General features: G+C 51.5%; 1 protein-coding gene across 1 annotated transcript; it reads right to left on the bottom strand.

The window, feature by feature from the left end:
* Nucleotides 1-2,755: 2,755 nt before the first annotated feature.
* Nucleotides 2,756-13,351, bottom strand: LOC102443684 (gastricsin-like). The gene is made up of 9 exons (XM_075909994.1): nt 13,213-13,351; nt 12,404-12,554; nt 10,830-10,947; nt 8,077-8,195; nt 7,055-7,254; nt 5,815-5,937; nt 4,909-5,056; nt 3,291-3,389; nt 2,756-3,110 (listed from the first exon to the last, which is right to left on the bottom strand). The coding sequence occupies exons 1-9, from the start codon at nt 13,266-13,268 to the stop codon at nt 2,955-2,957; spliced, it is 1,170 nt and encodes a 389-aa protein (XP_075766109.1). The 5' UTR covers nt 13,269-13,351; the 3' UTR covers nt 2,756-2,954.
* Nucleotides 13,352-16,538: the final 3,187 nt, after the last annotated feature.

Below are 16,538 nucleotides of genomic sequence, written 5' to 3'. Positions count from 1 at the left end.
GTATTTATGATTTCAAGGTAACACCCATGAAAGCAAAATCTTTGTCAAGGGGGGCCATGCCTCAATTTTTTCAAGCGTATCCACTCCCGCTTGCAATACAGCCCAAGGTAGACACAGCACTTACTGGGCTCTAGAAATCTGTCCAACGCTAAGCGGAGTGAATGCTGCACTCCTAATGAAAAAGAATGTTCCTCAATGTGTCTGAGGTCACTTCAAGGATCCCATAAAGCCAGTGCTGTGTGCGTATCAGTGTGCTTTATACCGGAGAGAGGTTATGCTTGCCTATTACCTGGGATAGAGGATTTCTCCAAGATCAGCCTAGCACACCCCTACCTTCAAATGCAGACTGAAGAGAGTGGCAACATGGATCACACAATTAATACACAAAGGCTTGTCCCAATAGAACAGGCTAGCGGTACATCCCAGGAGTAGGTCCCGGCTCTCAGTTTTACTAAGACCATAACCTAGTCCTGGAGACAGTTATGAAGCGCCCCTGGAGACCGGTGTTCCCCGTAAGATGTGCATTTGGATGGTCACTCAGGAGAGATGCAAATGCCACCCAGCTGATTAGCAAGAGCGCTCGCAGCCGCCCACAGACAGCAGCATGTGTTTCTACTGGTGGTGCACATCCACATACGCATTGGTGTCATAAGGGAATTTATTCCGCCCTCAGATGAAAAAAAAATGAGGGACCGTTGCATGAGACCCTCTAAAAGATATCTGTGGGGGTGGCTGGGTTTGGACTGCAAAGAAGGAGAAACGTGAACTTTTCTGAGTTATGGACATCTCAAGGCCACTGACAATGACTGATTGGCTCAATCACAAGAGAAACATGTCCTTAGCAAGTCCCAACCACAAAACATACCCTGCAGTTACACTCCTTTGGGGGCCCGGTCATTTATTCCCATAGGTTCTTAGAGCTAGGCTGAATTTTTTCATCAGAGCTATTTCCCAAGGAAAACACGCACCGCTCTGCAAAAACCAAACATTTTCCATGGGAAAATTTCAGGTTTTCCCTTCAGGAAAGTCAAAATGACAGCTCCCCGGCAGCCGGTCTGGAGTGTGCTTGTCAATATCACTTCTGCTTGCCTGCAGCAGGAGAGTGCATGAAGGCTGAACCCCCCACAGCTAGATGGGAAGGCTAAGCTGCCATCAGGATCCTTGTCTTCTAGTGCTGAAGCCACCAGAATCCCTGCCAGAGCACCACCATACCTCCGCCGCTTGTTTTTGCCTGCCTGCGTACAGTTAGCAAACCTGGTTCTGCGGAACCCAGAGCAGGCCGTGGGGTTTCCGCTTATTCTGAACATTGTGCAGAGAGCAAAGATGCAGCCGCCATGTTCCAACCTGACTTAATATTTTAGTGACAAGCACCCGGGTGAATGATGGAAGTGAATTATTCCAGGCTTTGGAGCTGAGATCAAAAGCCGCCCTGCAGGGCTCAAAGAGCTTTCACAGATGTTGCAAGGAGAGGCTGCAGAGAGGCACCCAACCCTCTGGGATTGTCCTAGAGCAGGGGAGTTGAACCTAAGTCCCAGGGGATGGATGCAACCCCCAGCTTGCCTAGATCTGGCCTGGGAGCTCAGGGTTCCATACCGCTATGGGGGAGGAGGGAGCCTCAAGCTTTGTGGGCTAGAGTCATGCAAGCCCAGGATGGATTCCAACCCATGGGCTGTGCCTGGTGGGGGGAGGAAGCGGCTCTATGTGCCGCAACTCCACCTCTCCCTCCTGCCAGCTGGGGAAATGGCAGTGCAGCAAAGCACTGCCTGGAAGCTTCCCCTCCCTCGCCTACCACTCTGATTGGCTGTGATTACAGCCAATAGGAGCAGCAGGGGGAAATGCCTGGGAGCGGCAGCGGACACGGAACCATGTGTGTCCTTTCATCGGATAAGCATCCTCCATTCACCCAGACCACCACTCCCAGCCCGTTGCTGCACCTTCCTCCTGCCCATACCCCCATCCCACTCCTGCACCCTACCTATCACCCAGACCCCCCACCCTGAGCCCGCTCCTGCACCCTATCACCCACCTATATCCACCAACCCCCAACCCATTCCTGCACTTTCCGTCTGCCCAGATACCACACCCCAAACACTCTTCCTGGCAGCTTCCTCCCACACACTGAACCCCTCCTTTTTGCGTCCCACCCCAGAACCTAGAGAGGGCCCACAAAATCTACTAGCCTAGGCCCCGCTAGACTCTGGTGCAGAAGGGAAATGTAGTGTGTCTTTCTGCCTCCCAGTTGGGGGCCAGTGAAGTGTGTTTCTTCCCCCCACCCCTCCTCAGGCCTTTGCCATAAGCACCAAACAGTCTTATCCACCTTCTCTTAACGACCAGAGGAAAGGTTGTTTTCTAAGTGACCATCGTTCTACTTATCCCTCCCCCTCCCGAGACCTCTGTTTCCACATCTCAGAGAGCCACGAGCTGTGCAGACTAAAAGAGCTGCGTATTATCAAGCCACCTGCCCTGACACAGGAAGGGAAGGCATCGTGAGCCAGGTAGAAATGAATCTTGGTGACCTGTCATGACTGAGGCACTCTCCCCCACAACACGAGGCTGCGGGAAGAGTGGGTGGCATTTACATGGAATTCTTGTGGCTGGTGCCACCTTAAATTTGCTCCTGCTCAGATTAGCTCAGCAGGAACAGCTGCATATTTCTGCCCATGACACACACGCCTGGATGCCACGCTTCCCTCCGCCACGTGCTTATTTTGCACCAAAAGTCCAATCCACAACACATCTGCTTCGTGTTTTTATTTTTTATGCCTTTTATTTATTTGCAGTCACCTTCAAAGGGAAGCTGAGAATTTCATCGCTCAGATTTCACCGGAGAGAGGCTTCAGAAATTTGCCAACGTCCAGCACAGAGAGACGTTCAAGATCCATGGAAAACAGCGTGCGGGGCCGGCGTGTCACAGCCTAGCAGGCTGGAGGCGGGAGGGAAGATGGTCGTGGTGATTACACAGCTGGGGCAAAGCCCACCTGATTGCTTCCGACGTCGTACACAGAGTAATAGGACCGGAGGAAGACATCACCCAGGATCCAGAGGGGCTGCCCGTTCTGGGAGGGCAGATAAGTGGGTGAAATGCCCACGGTACACTGGCTGCTCTTGCTCTGTGGAGAGGATGGAAAGCAGAGTTCAAGCCCGTTGGTTGGGAAACTCCAGTCGTGACCCCTGGATCACCACGTGGACGTACCCAGCAGAGCCATGGACGACAGCTCTGCAGGCCCACCAAAAGACCAGTAGGCGAGCAGAGGAAGGGCAGGGGAGTGCGCCACTGGGCGAATCCGTACCTGGAGCACGTAGGCAGACGGGCTCAGCGGGAAGCTCGCGCCGCCGATGGTGAAGGAGATGGTCGGCATGCTGCTAATGCTGCTGCAGCTCACCTCGTACTATGGAAAGAGAAAGCAAGAGCAGATCGATACTCTATACACAGTCACTGCAGACTGCTACTTCCAGGGGGCTCGCCTACCCCCTCCTCCACACGTAGCCACCTTCCCTCGGCCCACGAAAGCTCTTTACGCAAGTTCACGAGAAAGGAAAGAAGTCAAATGATTTATTCCAATCAAAATTGGAGGAAGTGGAGAAGGACTGGAGAAGAGCAACAACAATGATGAAAAGTCTAGAGAACATGAGCTATGAGGGAAGACTGAAAGAACTGGGCTTCTTTTGTTTCGAAAGGAAAAGACTGAGAGGGGACATGATAGCAGTTTTCAAGTATCTAAAAGGGTGTCGCTAGGAGGAGGAACTAAAATTGTTCTCCTTGGCCTCTGAGGATAGGACAAGAAGCCATGGGCTTGAATTGCAGCAAGGGAGGTTTAGGTTGGACAATAGGAAAAAGTTCCTAACTGTCAGGGTGGTTAAACACTGGAATAAATTGCCTAGGGAGGTTGTGGAATCTCCATCTCTGGAGATATTTACGAGCAGGTTGGACAGACACCTACCAGGGATGATCTTGATCAGGGGTGGGCAATATTTTTTGTCCAGGGCTACTTCAAAAATTTTTGAAGTGGCCCTGGGCTGCCCCATAAGGGGCGGGGCCAAAATGCTTCTGGGCTACCCCACCCACAGATCATGATTGGTCTGGGGGTGGGGCAGCCTCTTTGCCCCCTCTTCCCACTAAGCACCCCATGGTCCTGGCAGGGCGGGAAGAGGCTTTGCACGTTCCCCATCCCCAGGCCAATCAGGGTTTGGGGATGGGGGAGCGTGGGAAGCCTGATCCCGCCCTGTCAGGAGCATGTGATACTCTGAAGTGCTGCACGCTCCTCACAGGGCCAGGGCCAGGGCAGGATGAAGGAAACTTCACACTCTCCTCCCACCCCCAGGCCAATCAGGGCTTGGGGGCAAGGGAGCGTGTCACGTCTCCTCCCGCCCTGCAAGGAGGGCGTGGCGCTTCAAAGCTCTGCATGCTCCTGCCATGGCGGGAGGAAGTTTCGTGCACTCCCCTGCCCGTAAGCCCTAATTGGCCTGGGGGCGGGGGAGCAACAGGGCCGCTGCAGGCTGGATCAACCCACTTGGTGGGCCGGATTCAGACTACAGAGGCCCTTTTGCCCACCCTGATCTGGATGGTGCTGGGTCCTGCCATGAGGTCAGGGGACTGGACGTGGTGACTTCTCCAGGTCTCTTTCAGTTCTAGCTCTTGATTCTCACAACACCCTGAACGAGCAGGGACTATTAGGCCTACCTTACTGATGAGCCAACAGGCACAAAAAAAGTTAAATGAGTCACCCAAGACCAAGCAGAGTGAGTAGCAGATCCAAGAATCAAACCCAAGAGTCTGGATACCCAGTCACCCGCTTTAACCACTAGCCTGCACTCTCGCTGAACTGCTTCATGTCACCAGAACTTGCTTAGCGGAAAGTTTCTTCTCTTTAGGCTCCCCCACATCCCGTGGCCAGCTGTTCTCCTCACCTCACCATAGCTGTTCTGCTGAGCACCTATGTCCTGCATCAGCTGAGAGAAGATGGCTTGTGGGGCAGTGAGCAGGGACGTTCCGGTGTCCACAATCCCCTGGCAGCCGCTGCTGCACCAGCCGGTGGACTGTCCATTAACCGAGAACCTAGGGGAACCAAACACAGGACACTGCAGCAGCAACGAACCCATCTCTGCTGCACGATGAACCAAGAACACAGAGACGGGGGAGGAAAGAGTCCTGCCAGAGCCATGTTCTCTGTTCTCATGGTATCTCTGGAACCAGGCTCGATGTGAGGGAGGGAACCAGGCTCCAGTGGTTTAAAAGGGCTCAGAGCTTCCGCCGCTGCAACCGCAGCAGGAGCCAGAGCTCCGGGCCCTTTTAAATCGTTACTGGAGTCCAGGCAGCACAGGAGGGCTAGCTGGCAGGGCATGGCCCCCAGCCTGTCCCTTCTGCCCGAGGCCCTGCGCCTCCTGATTCCCTGTCTGGAACTTTTTGCTTTTTCAGTTGGAGGAGGGGAATATAAAGGTCCCATGAAAACTCAGGGGAGAGTCGGGAGTAGAACCCAGGAGTCCAGGTCTTGACTCTCGGGCGTCCTGTGCCTGAGCATGGAGGACAGGTCCAGCAAAGGCTATTAGCCAAGATGATCAGGGATGGAACCCCAAAAGCTGGGGGTGCTTAGTTGCTGATTGTCAGATGCTGGGAATGGACAATGGGGGCGGGGGTGTCACTCAATGGCGGCCTGTTCTGCTCATTCCCTTGGAAGCACCTGGCCGTGGCTGGACGACAAGAAACTGGGCTGGACCATTGGTCTGACCCAGCATGGCTACTCCTCGGCTTGTCACGACTGGCTCCGCATCAGGCCCTATGTTCCTATAGAGAAACACCCAAGACGAGAACCTTACCCTTGAATTCCAATTTGCCAGTAAGCGTCCTGGGTGACGGGCGTCCAGACAATCTGACCGGTGTACAGATTGGGGTTAACCCCTCCAAAGAGAAGCTCGCCGCCATCTTGAATGCCCTCTTGCCTGAGCAAACACACAGCAGGGAAAGCAACGGGTTAATTTTAGCCTTCCACAGGGCCCAAAGACAGCTTGGGCCGGACAGGCTCCTTGCTGGAGTTGTAGCAGGAAAATCTTCACCGAGATGGACCAAGAACCCTGGTGGCGATTAGGGATGTCAAATCCCAGTTAATTAGTTAACCAGTTAAACATTATGTTTAACCAGTTAACCGATTAAATGGGCGTGGGTTGCTCTGGCTAGGCAGAGCGCCCCCAGCCTGTGGCGGTTGGGGAGCTGCTCCAGCTCCCACCAATTAACTGTAAGTGGTAAGTATCACCCGGGAAGGGTAATGCTTTCCCGTCAACCATTCACACCCCAAGTGGCGATGCTGAGAAAAATCAAGCTTAGGGAGAGCTCTTGATCAGGTGCACTGGTGCGGCGACACCTGCATATTCAGCAAGGTGCAAACCTGGGCAGTGCCCAAATACCGGGACGGGGGGAGCCATTCGGTTTGCAATGGAGCCTTTCAGAAAAGTCTCCTTTCCCGTTTAGAGGAAACCAGTCATCTTATAACAGGAGTGGAGGGGTCAATCGTCCACAGCTGTGGTGGGGGTAGCTGTGGGTACGTGGCCTCTGGGGAAAAGCCGGCATGGAGTGTCTGGTGCGAAGAGTGCAAGGACGGCAGGAGACTTAGCCCATGCGGAAGGGGATAGGTGAGACCCGGCAGAGCCTTCATTACAGAGAGGAGAAGGTGAAGGAGCTTGCCCTACTGACGGTTTGCCCAGCTGAGAAGGGGAGTAGACAGGGCTGCGGAGGAGCACGCATGTCCCGAGTAAGCGATGGGGTCTGCTCCTAGCCATTAACCTGCCCTCGTCCCAGCTCCTCAAGGTGTGGGAGAGCAGAGGCGCCGACACAAAGGATCATGGGAAATATGAAGGCAGCACCCGGGATTAAAGAGGCAGGAGCAGACCTGCTACCAGGGGTGGGGCAAAAGAGGCAACTGCCCCAAGACCCAGCAATATTAAAGGGTCCAGGGCTCTGTCAGAGGCCCAGCAGAGCTGTCCCCTCCCTTGCCACCTTGCACAGGGGCCTGGTGAGCCTGCTGGCCCCACTGGCTGGGGGAAACAGCCTCCTGCCACTCACCCGCTCAGGTAGAAGCTGAAGAGCGGAGCGCTGATCAGGTTCTCCTGCATGAGGCCTTGCATGACGGTGGTGGCACCGCCGGAAGAAATGGCAGGGAAGCCCAGCCCCAGGATCCCGTCAAACTGAGCATAGAGGAAGTTGGTGCCAGGCTCGGTCTCGCTCAGGCCAAACTCCTGCTTGGTGATGGAAACGTCTTCGATCTGCGGCACAACCGATGGGAACAGCCATTAACACCAGACGAGGCCAGCAGGCCCCAGAACCTAGAGCCGCCAGGAAGGAGAATGCGGAGGCGGGGGAGCAGAGGGGGCACTTCTCTCCCGAGCCACAAAATCCCTGAGCCCTTTCTGTGCTGTCATTTCACAGACAGGGAAGCAGGCTCGGAAAGACGAAACTTTTTGCCAAAAGCTTACCCAGCCCCTCAGAATCAGAGAGTAAAAACCAGGTCTCCTGACTCCTGCCACTAGACCGTGCTGCCTCTTGCAAGATTACTACACTGTTACACTCTGTGTTTCCTGCTAGTAAGACCCTGAGGCACAGACATTCCTCTGAAGCTCTGCACTTAGTCGATATTCCACTAAAGCAGGGGTGGGGAACAGTTTTTTGGGGGCCAGGGCAGCTGAACCTCAGAAAAAAATCAGTCGAGGGCCGCACGCAAAATGAGAAGCCAAAAAAACAAATCACCTCATTGACTGAGAAGCAGAAAGACACTCCCCGCATTCCCTCACACAAGAGCCTACAGGAGCCCCCAGGCAAGTATGATTTTGTGTGCTCTAGCCCTGTGGTGGGGCAGCAGTGGGGCTGGAGGACCAGAATGGCATTTCACTAGGCACTGTTTGAACAGAAAGCTCCCACAGAGGAGCCATAGATTCACTAGCCATCTCCACCGCCTCGAGCAAGGGCCCAAAGGGATGATCAGAAACTTTCTACCATCCCCTGCTGAAGGCGTTTGGATGCTGGCACCTGCCGGTTCATGCAAACACTCCAGTAACGGTGTCATCTCCTTGGCCGATGCGGTTACTTACGGTCACAGTGTCGTAGCCAAAGATCCCCGTGAGGCTGCCGCTCCCGTACTGCAGAGAGAAGGTCTGTCCATTGGAAGTGTAAGTGGAGGAAGCGCTGGGGTTGAACATCGTGTGGGAGGCTGGGGGTACAAACCGGTCAGCGGCAGGTTTCAACTCGTGTGCACGACAGATTCAGACTTGGATGGAACCCCACCCCGAACGACCCTGACTCTGATCCCCCCTAGAAAGGTCTGATCGTGGCAAAACTTTCCCTTGTGGTCGCGCTGCGGTTCACAAACTCTTTGCACACATTGCTAAGAAATGAAGCCTCCCAGCCCCTCTTCGAGGCAGGGCTAGAGACCCTCACTTTCTAGGTGGAAAACGAGGGCAGAGAACCGGGCAGTGACTTGCCCAATGGGACGCAGTCCAGCCTCTCAATCCTGCAATCTAGGCACAGGACCATCCTTCCCTGGCTCGCCTTCCTCGCATGCAGCCATCTGGACCGGTCACATGGGCCCATGCTGCTTGAAACATCTCTCTGGGTCCCCACACACCTAAGCGTGCTGTTGCATGTGGCCATTATGACCTGATCCCATCTGAATAGGAATTTCTTCTCTTTGTAACACGTTAGTTGATTTTCTTGCACACGCACACGCACACACACAAGAGTGCATGCACAGAAAGATATACCCAGCGCTGCTCGGGTCCTTAATTAACTGATTTTTTGCAATGTCCAGGCTTCATTTGAATCCTTGCTCTGGGGTGGAGCGGGGGATGAGGGGTTCAGGATGGAGGCTGCCCTGGGGAGAGAGGACAACCCCAGCCCCCTCTCACCCCAGCAGCTTGGGGCCAGGCGAGAAGCGCCTCTCCGTGGCTGCTGCAGCACCAGCGGGCACAGCCAGGGGAGGGGTGCATATCCCCACCCTGGCTGGGCAGGTCCAGGTTTGTCTGCCCCTTGTGCTCCCCAGCCAGAGTGAGGAATGCAGCAAACTGTGCACTTTCTTCTGGCTCCCTGATGAAGGGGAACAACCAGCAATATTCCCATATGAATCCAGTACTGCCCCAGCCCTGAGCCTCCCACTCCTAAAAGATACGTGGTAGGTATGAGGCTCAGGGCTAGGGCAATCCCAAATGGGAGGATAACCCCGCCCCCCCAAACCCCCCCCCCCCACACACACACACCACCAGCCCTTTCACGTGCCAGGCAATTCTGACTCTTCTGTATGGTTTTATACATACAACCCCTGACCTTGTTTTAAAGTTATAAGAGGAAGCTACCTACCAAATTTGGTGGTCCTACCTCTTACTGTTTAGGAGACGTTCTTGAACGGACAGACAGACAGACTCTCTCAAATACATAGTAGATAAATAGCTAGAGTTAGAAAGAACATTGCTACCGAAGATCCAAAAAGACGCCTTTGAAGGTTTGGACATGTGTCAAGAGCAGACCAAGGAAGGATTCCCGACATGGCCCCACATACAAGACTACAAGCTGCTAGAACAGTGTTACCCAACTTTATTTGGCCACGGAACCCTTTTCAGCTTAAAAGAATTTCAAGGAGCCCCTACAGTTGCCAGGGTAAAATTTGTCAAGCAAAAAAGACCGACCAAAATTGGTCAAGGGAAAAAAAACACAACTTCAAAAACTTTGAGAAGGGGCAGGAGGGTGCCGCGTTCTTGCGGAACCCTTACTTTTGTTTCATGGAACCCCAGGGTTCCACGGAGCACCAACTGGGAAACACTGTGCTAGAAACAGAGGAAGCCCAAGGATGCACTGGATGGTCACGGTGAAGACTGACATACAGCAGAAAAATGTAAAGGGGAACAAAGCCAAGAAGCTGGTACAAGACAGAAAGCAGCGCAGACTTCATTTGGCCTCAGACGTCACAAATGAACTGACGGATGAGCACCAAAGAACAGAATACTGTGTATGTCAGTGTGAGGATTGTATAATCAAACACTGCCTATTTTAAAAGAGGTGTGTGTATACATCTGAATACTTGATTAGAAGGGTGGGGAAACACTGGAATGGGTTCTCTAGGGAGGTGGTGGAAGGAAGATCAGCCTTCAACTTCCTAAGGGAGGTTCCAAAGAGGATGGAGAGAGGCTGTTCACAGTAGTGACGGGTGGCAGAACAAGGAGCAATGGTCTCAAGTTGCCGTGGGGGAGGTCTAGGTTATATACTAGGAAATTTATTTCCCTAGGAGGGTGGGGAAGCACTGGGATGGGTTCCCTACGGAGAGGGTGGAATCTCCATCCCTAGAGGTTTTCAAGTCTCGGCTTGACAAAGCCCTGGCTGAGTTGGTTTAGTTGGGTTGGTTCTGCCTTGGGCAGGGGGCTGGTCTCGATGACTCCTGAGGTCTCTTCCAGCCCTAAGATTCTATGGTCCTTCAATCTAGAAATACATCAGTTATCACTGGAATTCCTGTAAGAGTCTAGGAGCCCCCTGGTCCCTTTCTGGGGCTCCTAGACTCTTCCAGGAATTCCTATAATTCTTAGGGAACCCATTCCAGTACAAACACAGAATCAAAAAACAGGCCCTGCCCCACAGAGCTCCCAGTCTAAGTAAGTAACATGCGTTTCCATAGCATTAGCTGCTTTTGTGTTTGCCGCAGGCCTACTGAACACTACAGCCTATTGACGGGTGTCTATGTTATTCCTGACGAACAATCAGGATTAGAGCTGGGTTCGTGCCCGGAATGGGTCGCTGTCAAAGCAGGGACCATCAGAGCAGGGACATTTCCCTCGGCCCCTTGTGTGTGGGGATTACTCACTGCAGGACTGGCTCTGGCAGTATGTGGAGGGCACCCACAGGTTGGAGGAGCCGGTGTCGAAGAGAACCAGGAAGGTCTGCGGCGGGGTTCCAATGCTGATCGCCCCATAGTAGGACATCTGGAGAGAAAGGGACACACTTTTCCTTACACATTCTCCTCATGATGATCCAACCAATACTACCGCTGAGAACGCACCGCTATTGGTCCCACAGAAATAACCTCAAACAGTGGGGCTGGCAGGTGGGTGAATAGTGACGAGCAATGATGGAATCTCAGGCAGTTCGCCATAGTTGGAGTCATTTACAAAACTGACAGAGTTTCCAAAAAAGAAAAAACACTCTCCCCTTCCATTTTAACCCTTCCCTCTCCCCCCAGAGAGACTCCATTTCTTAAACAGATATTCTAGCCGGGGCAGCTAGGATGGGAGGGCTGTTGAGGTTTTTACTCTTCACATAACAAAACCTGTAGGGAGGAACCTGCGGGCATAGCTGATCCCCAAATAACTGTGGATACTAACTACAGGAGACTCTCAGAGAAATGACCTGATAGGTCAACCACACACCTCATTTGGAGCTGGAAGTGAAGAATCAGGCAGCAGCGAGAGAGGGGAAAAAAAGCAATTACCACACAGATAACACTGTGTTAAACTGTTAAAAAAATAAAGTTTAAAAAACAGATTCAGCAAGATAATAGGATTTGCTAGGATTGGTAATGGGTGTTGGATTGGTCCTGCTTTGGGCAGGGGGTTGGACTTGATGACCTCCTGAGGTTTCTGCCAGCCCTAGGAGTCTATGATTTTAAGGTACGGAACCCGCTTCTATGCTTCTTTCAAAATGGTTAAAACACTCATTTGTCTTCTGCCCAGTAGTTTCAAAACTGTAGTAAGTCAATGTTCATCTGTAAGCTTTTGAAAGAACCGCCCTCATGTTTTGTTCGTGATTCTGAAATGTTCATAACTCTGAACCACTTCCATTCCCAAAGAGGTCGTAACTCTGAAGTTCTTCTGTATACATGAACACACGAGGTTTAGCAACATACCCATGGCTGCTCTAAAACACAGTGACTGCCACACGAGAGCCCGCAAACTAATTGAAGTGACACTGGTTGAACCTCTCTAGTCTGGCACCTCTGGAACCTAGAATGATGCCAAATCACAGGAGGTCAATATTGTCTAGCAGCATCACCAACACTTCCACTGCTTACTGGGCTTTTAGAAGACATTTAGGGGCAAAATAGAGCTAAATAACAGCACAGAACACTGAGAGCCAGGACTAGGAGCTGGAAACAAACTTTATGGGACCATAAGAAATTTGGCCATACCCATGATAAGTTGACATCTGGTTAATTCCAGACCACGCATGTTCCCAGACCAGAGAGTGCCAGACTAGAGAGGTTCAACCTGAACTACACAATTCCTGCCTAGTACAAGAACCATTCTACAACAGATGGGCTGGTGCAAGTTGGATTCCATGTTTTCCATCAGAATTTCTCAGTCCACCCATCCCTGCTCCACTGTTGACAGCTTTGTCCTCTGCTCCATCTTCACCATTTTCCCCAAGCAAGCGCATACTCACATCCATGTAGTTAACCAGGGGTTCATAGGCAATAGCAAAGTTGGTGAAGTACTTGCTGGCTGGGTCATACTTGTGGTTCTTCAGATAGTCCTTGAGTACACCTTTCTCCTTCATCACCTCCCGCATGGATTTGAATCTCTTCAGGGGGACTCTGCACAGAAAGAAGGAAAGCAATGAGGTCTGCCCTCTTCATTTCCCCCTCTCCTTTCCTTTTCTCCCTTCCTGCTTCACTTCCATCCTTTCATGGGCTTCAGCTGCCAAAGGCTTGGGTAGGGTTACCAGGCTGGTAAGCTGTCCAGCCACTGAAAGCCTCATTAGAGGGGCTGCAGAGGGACTGGGTTTGTGGCGATTACACCAGGGATTAATTTGATCCAATAGTTTCCATACTCTTGGCTCTCTTGACTCCTTGAAGCACAGAAATCGCACCCTGGGAAACTAAGAATGGGAGGTGGACGCTGGGATAATTGTGCCAATGGTCAATGATGCAGCCAACGCTGGACTGTTATTTCCTTGGACTCAGGGAAAATGCTACACCACAGAAAAGAAACCTGACACTTCCTAAGACCTAGTGCTTGCCCAAGCACTACCGATCTGCAAGTGTAGTCAGGTCAGTAGCACTGTTCCCATTTTACAGCTAGGTAAACTAATGCACCAAGAGATTAAGTGATATGCCCAAGAAGATAGATGCTGTCAGTGGTAGAGCCAAGGAGTCCCAATTGCCTCCTTGATTCTTTCCCCACAATGCTCCTATTCTTTCCTTCACATCATCCTAATCAGCAGCAGCTGCCATGCTGTTATTCCATACTCACCTCACCATCCCCTCTGAGAGGTGGAGACACACCAAGGAGAGGATCAGCCACTTCATGATGTCTTTCTTCTGCAGCAATTTCTCACCAGGCCTCTAGTTCACTCCTGGACACCGGACTGAAGTTGGAGTCCCAGGATCCCTGCCTATATACCCAAAGGGTCCTCTGTTGTGTCCACCTCCTTCTGCCACTATCAGAAGTGTATCAACATGTCAGGAACGCTTGCCCTAAAAGCCTAAGGGACCCTTTATCTCCAGAACAATTGCTTAATCAGAAGGTTAAATGCCATTTTATTTTTAAATTACTCCTTGAAGTGGTGGAATGATTAAAAAAAAATCAAAGTTCTCAAACTCCCAACATACCCCACAAGCCACCAGCTTTCCCCCTTTATCTTCCACTTGTTTGCAGTCCGATAGTCCTATCGCATGTTTTCCCCAGAGGAGGAAAAGATTGATCCCACGACGGCAGCTGGCTTAGAATGGAAAGAACAGCAAGTTTATAATCAGTGTGTGCAGTCAGCATTGCTTCTCTCTCTCTTCTCACCTGTAACTTTTCAAAAGGCCGGACAAGGGCATGTAACATTCCTGGCTGCGTATCGAGGTGCACACACAGCAGAGGAGGAGTGCTCCAGTTCACCTTGGAATGCAGGAACGTCTCGGCGGCAGCCTTTTAAAAACAACCAAGGGGTGAATTTTAGGGAAGGAGTGTTATAACCCCAAGAGCCCCATTGCGTGTGCAACTGGAGCATTTGGACTTACACGGAGCATGTGACATTAAATCAAATTTTTGCACATAACAGTAAAAATGGCAATAGTGAGGCTAGCTAAGTACAGATTGAGGTTCTCTAGTCCAGCAATCTCTCCTCTGACAAGACTTTCATTAGCCGGATGTCCATTTGTCATGGGTGTGGCCAAGTTTCCCGCAGTCCCATAAAGTTTGTTTACCACCACCAGTCTTAGCTTTGTGTTCTGTGCTGTGACTTAGCTCTGATTTACCCCGGAATGTCTTCTAAGAGCCCAGTAAGCAATGGAAGTGTTGGTGATGCTGCTAGACAAGACTGACCTCCTTTGGTTCAGCAAAATTTCTGGTTTGGCACCATCCAGGTCCTGAAGGTGCCAGACTAGAGGTTCAATCTGTATTTAAGAAGCTTCAGGGGGTAACCGAGTTAGTCTGAACAGGATCAACTTAAAAAACAACAAACGGTCCGGTAGCACTTCATAGACTAACAAAACATGTAGATGGTATCATGGGCTTTCGTGGGCACAGCCCACTTCTTCAGATGACTGGCGTTTGTGCTCACGAAAGCTCATACCACCATGTACATGTAGAGGGTATCATGAGCAAAGAGCCGCCTGCTCAAGTAATCTGCCAGCTGGTTCTGAACCCTGGGGAGGTAAGATGATTGGGGGATGCAAATTTTACCTTTGCACCCAGGCACATAACACCCCCACGCCACTGCAGGAAATCCTAGTCTTCGCTAGGAGAGACGCTGTTCTTACCTCATATAAGCTAGCTCTTCTGTCTGAGGTAAAATTCTAGTGAAAATAAGGCAGTAGTTTTAACCCTTGTCTCTCCAATAGCCTTTACCTTGAGACTTGCTCACGCATGAAAACTACACATCGCCTTGCCTCCCCTAGGATTGTCCCTCAGGTTCATTAGCTAACAGGAGAGGAGGACACACTATTTTTTCTAGTGAGTAAAATCACAACAGCTGTTGATAAAGATGGGTCTTTAATCCTGGAACGCTGCAATACAGGGACTGGTAGCAACCTGCTCATATAGATTCAAAAAATAGTTTCAAGATGTCCAGGGGGGAAATTTACTTGTTTGATCATTCACTAAACTAGAAGGCTGGGCCATCTATGTTGCAAGTCTGGAAAGTCTCATCTCCGATGAGAAAAGGTGGGTGGTATCACACAGCACAGGGGCAGCGAACATCCAAAAAGTAGAGGAAGTGTTGCAGCAGTTACAGGACGCTGAAATTGTGCCCAAGGTTAACTGCAGTGAATGGAGCCCCCTTACAGCCTCGGTATTTATGATTTCAAGGTAACACCCGTGAAAGCAAAATCTTCGTCAAGGGGGGCCATGCCTCAATTTTTTCAAGCGCATCCACTCCCGCTTGCAATACAGCCCAGGGTAGACACAGCACTTACTGGGCTCTAGAAATCTATCCAACACTAAGCGGAGTGAATGCTGCACTCCTATGAAAAAGAATGTTCCTCAATGTGTCTGAGGTCACTTCAAGGATCCCATAAAGCCAGTGCTGTGTGCGTATCAGTGTGCTTTATACCGGAGAGAGGTTATGCTTGCCTATTACCTGGGATAGAGGATTTCTCTAAGATCAGCCTAGCACACTACCTTCAAATGCAGACTGAAGAGAGTGGCAACATGAATCACACAATTAATACACAAAGGCTTGTCCCAATAGAACAGGCTAGCGGTATATCCCAGGAGTAGGTCCCGGTTCTCAGTTTTACTAAGACAATAACCTAGTCCTGGAGATAGTTATGAAGCGCCCCTTGAGACCGGTGTTCCCCGTAAGATGTGCATTTGGATGGTCACTCAGGAGAGATGCAAATGCCACCCAGCTGATTAGCAAGAGCGCTCGCAGGCACCCACAGACAGCAGCATGTGTTTCTACTGGTGGTGCACATCCACATACGCATTGGTGTCATAAGGAAATTTATTCCACATGCAGATGAAAAAAAAAATGAGGGACCGTTGCATGAGACGCTCTAAAAGATACCTGCAGGGATGGCTGGGTTTGAGCTTACTGCAAAGGAGAAACATGAACTTTTCTGAGTCATGGACATCTCGAGCCCACTGACAATGACTGATTGGCTCAATCACAAGGGAAACATGTCCTTAGCAAGTCCCAACCACAAAACATACCCTGCAGTTACACTCCTTTGGGGGCCCGGTCATATATTCCCATAGGTTCTTAGAGCCAGGGCGCAATACCTGGGAGCGGCGGTGGACACGGAACCATGTATGTCCCTGTGTCGGATAAGCATCCTCCATTCACCCAGACCACCACTCCCAGCCCGTTGCTGCATCTTCCTCCTGCCCAGATCCCCAACCCACTCCCGCACCCTACCTCTGCCCAGACCCCCCACCCTGTGTCTGCTGCACCCTACCACCCACCTAGATCCACCAACACCCAACCCACTCCTGCACGCTATCTCTGCCCAGACCCCCCGCCCTGTGCCTGCTGCACCCTACCACCCGCCTAGATCCACCAACCCCCAACCCACTCCTGCACCCTACCTCTGCCCAGACCCCCCGCTCTGTGCCTGCTGCACCCTACCACCCACCTAGATCCACAAACC

This window comes from Pelodiscus sinensis, chromosome 27 (assembly GCF_049634645.1).
Source record: "Pelodiscus sinensis isolate JC-2024 chromosome 27, ASM4963464v1, whole genome shotgun sequence".
NCBI lineage: Eukaryota > Metazoa > Chordata > Testudines > Trionychidae > Pelodiscus > Pelodiscus sinensis.
The sequence above is the reverse complement of the archived record's forward strand: the minus strand, read 5'-3'. Positions and strand labels throughout refer to the sequence as shown.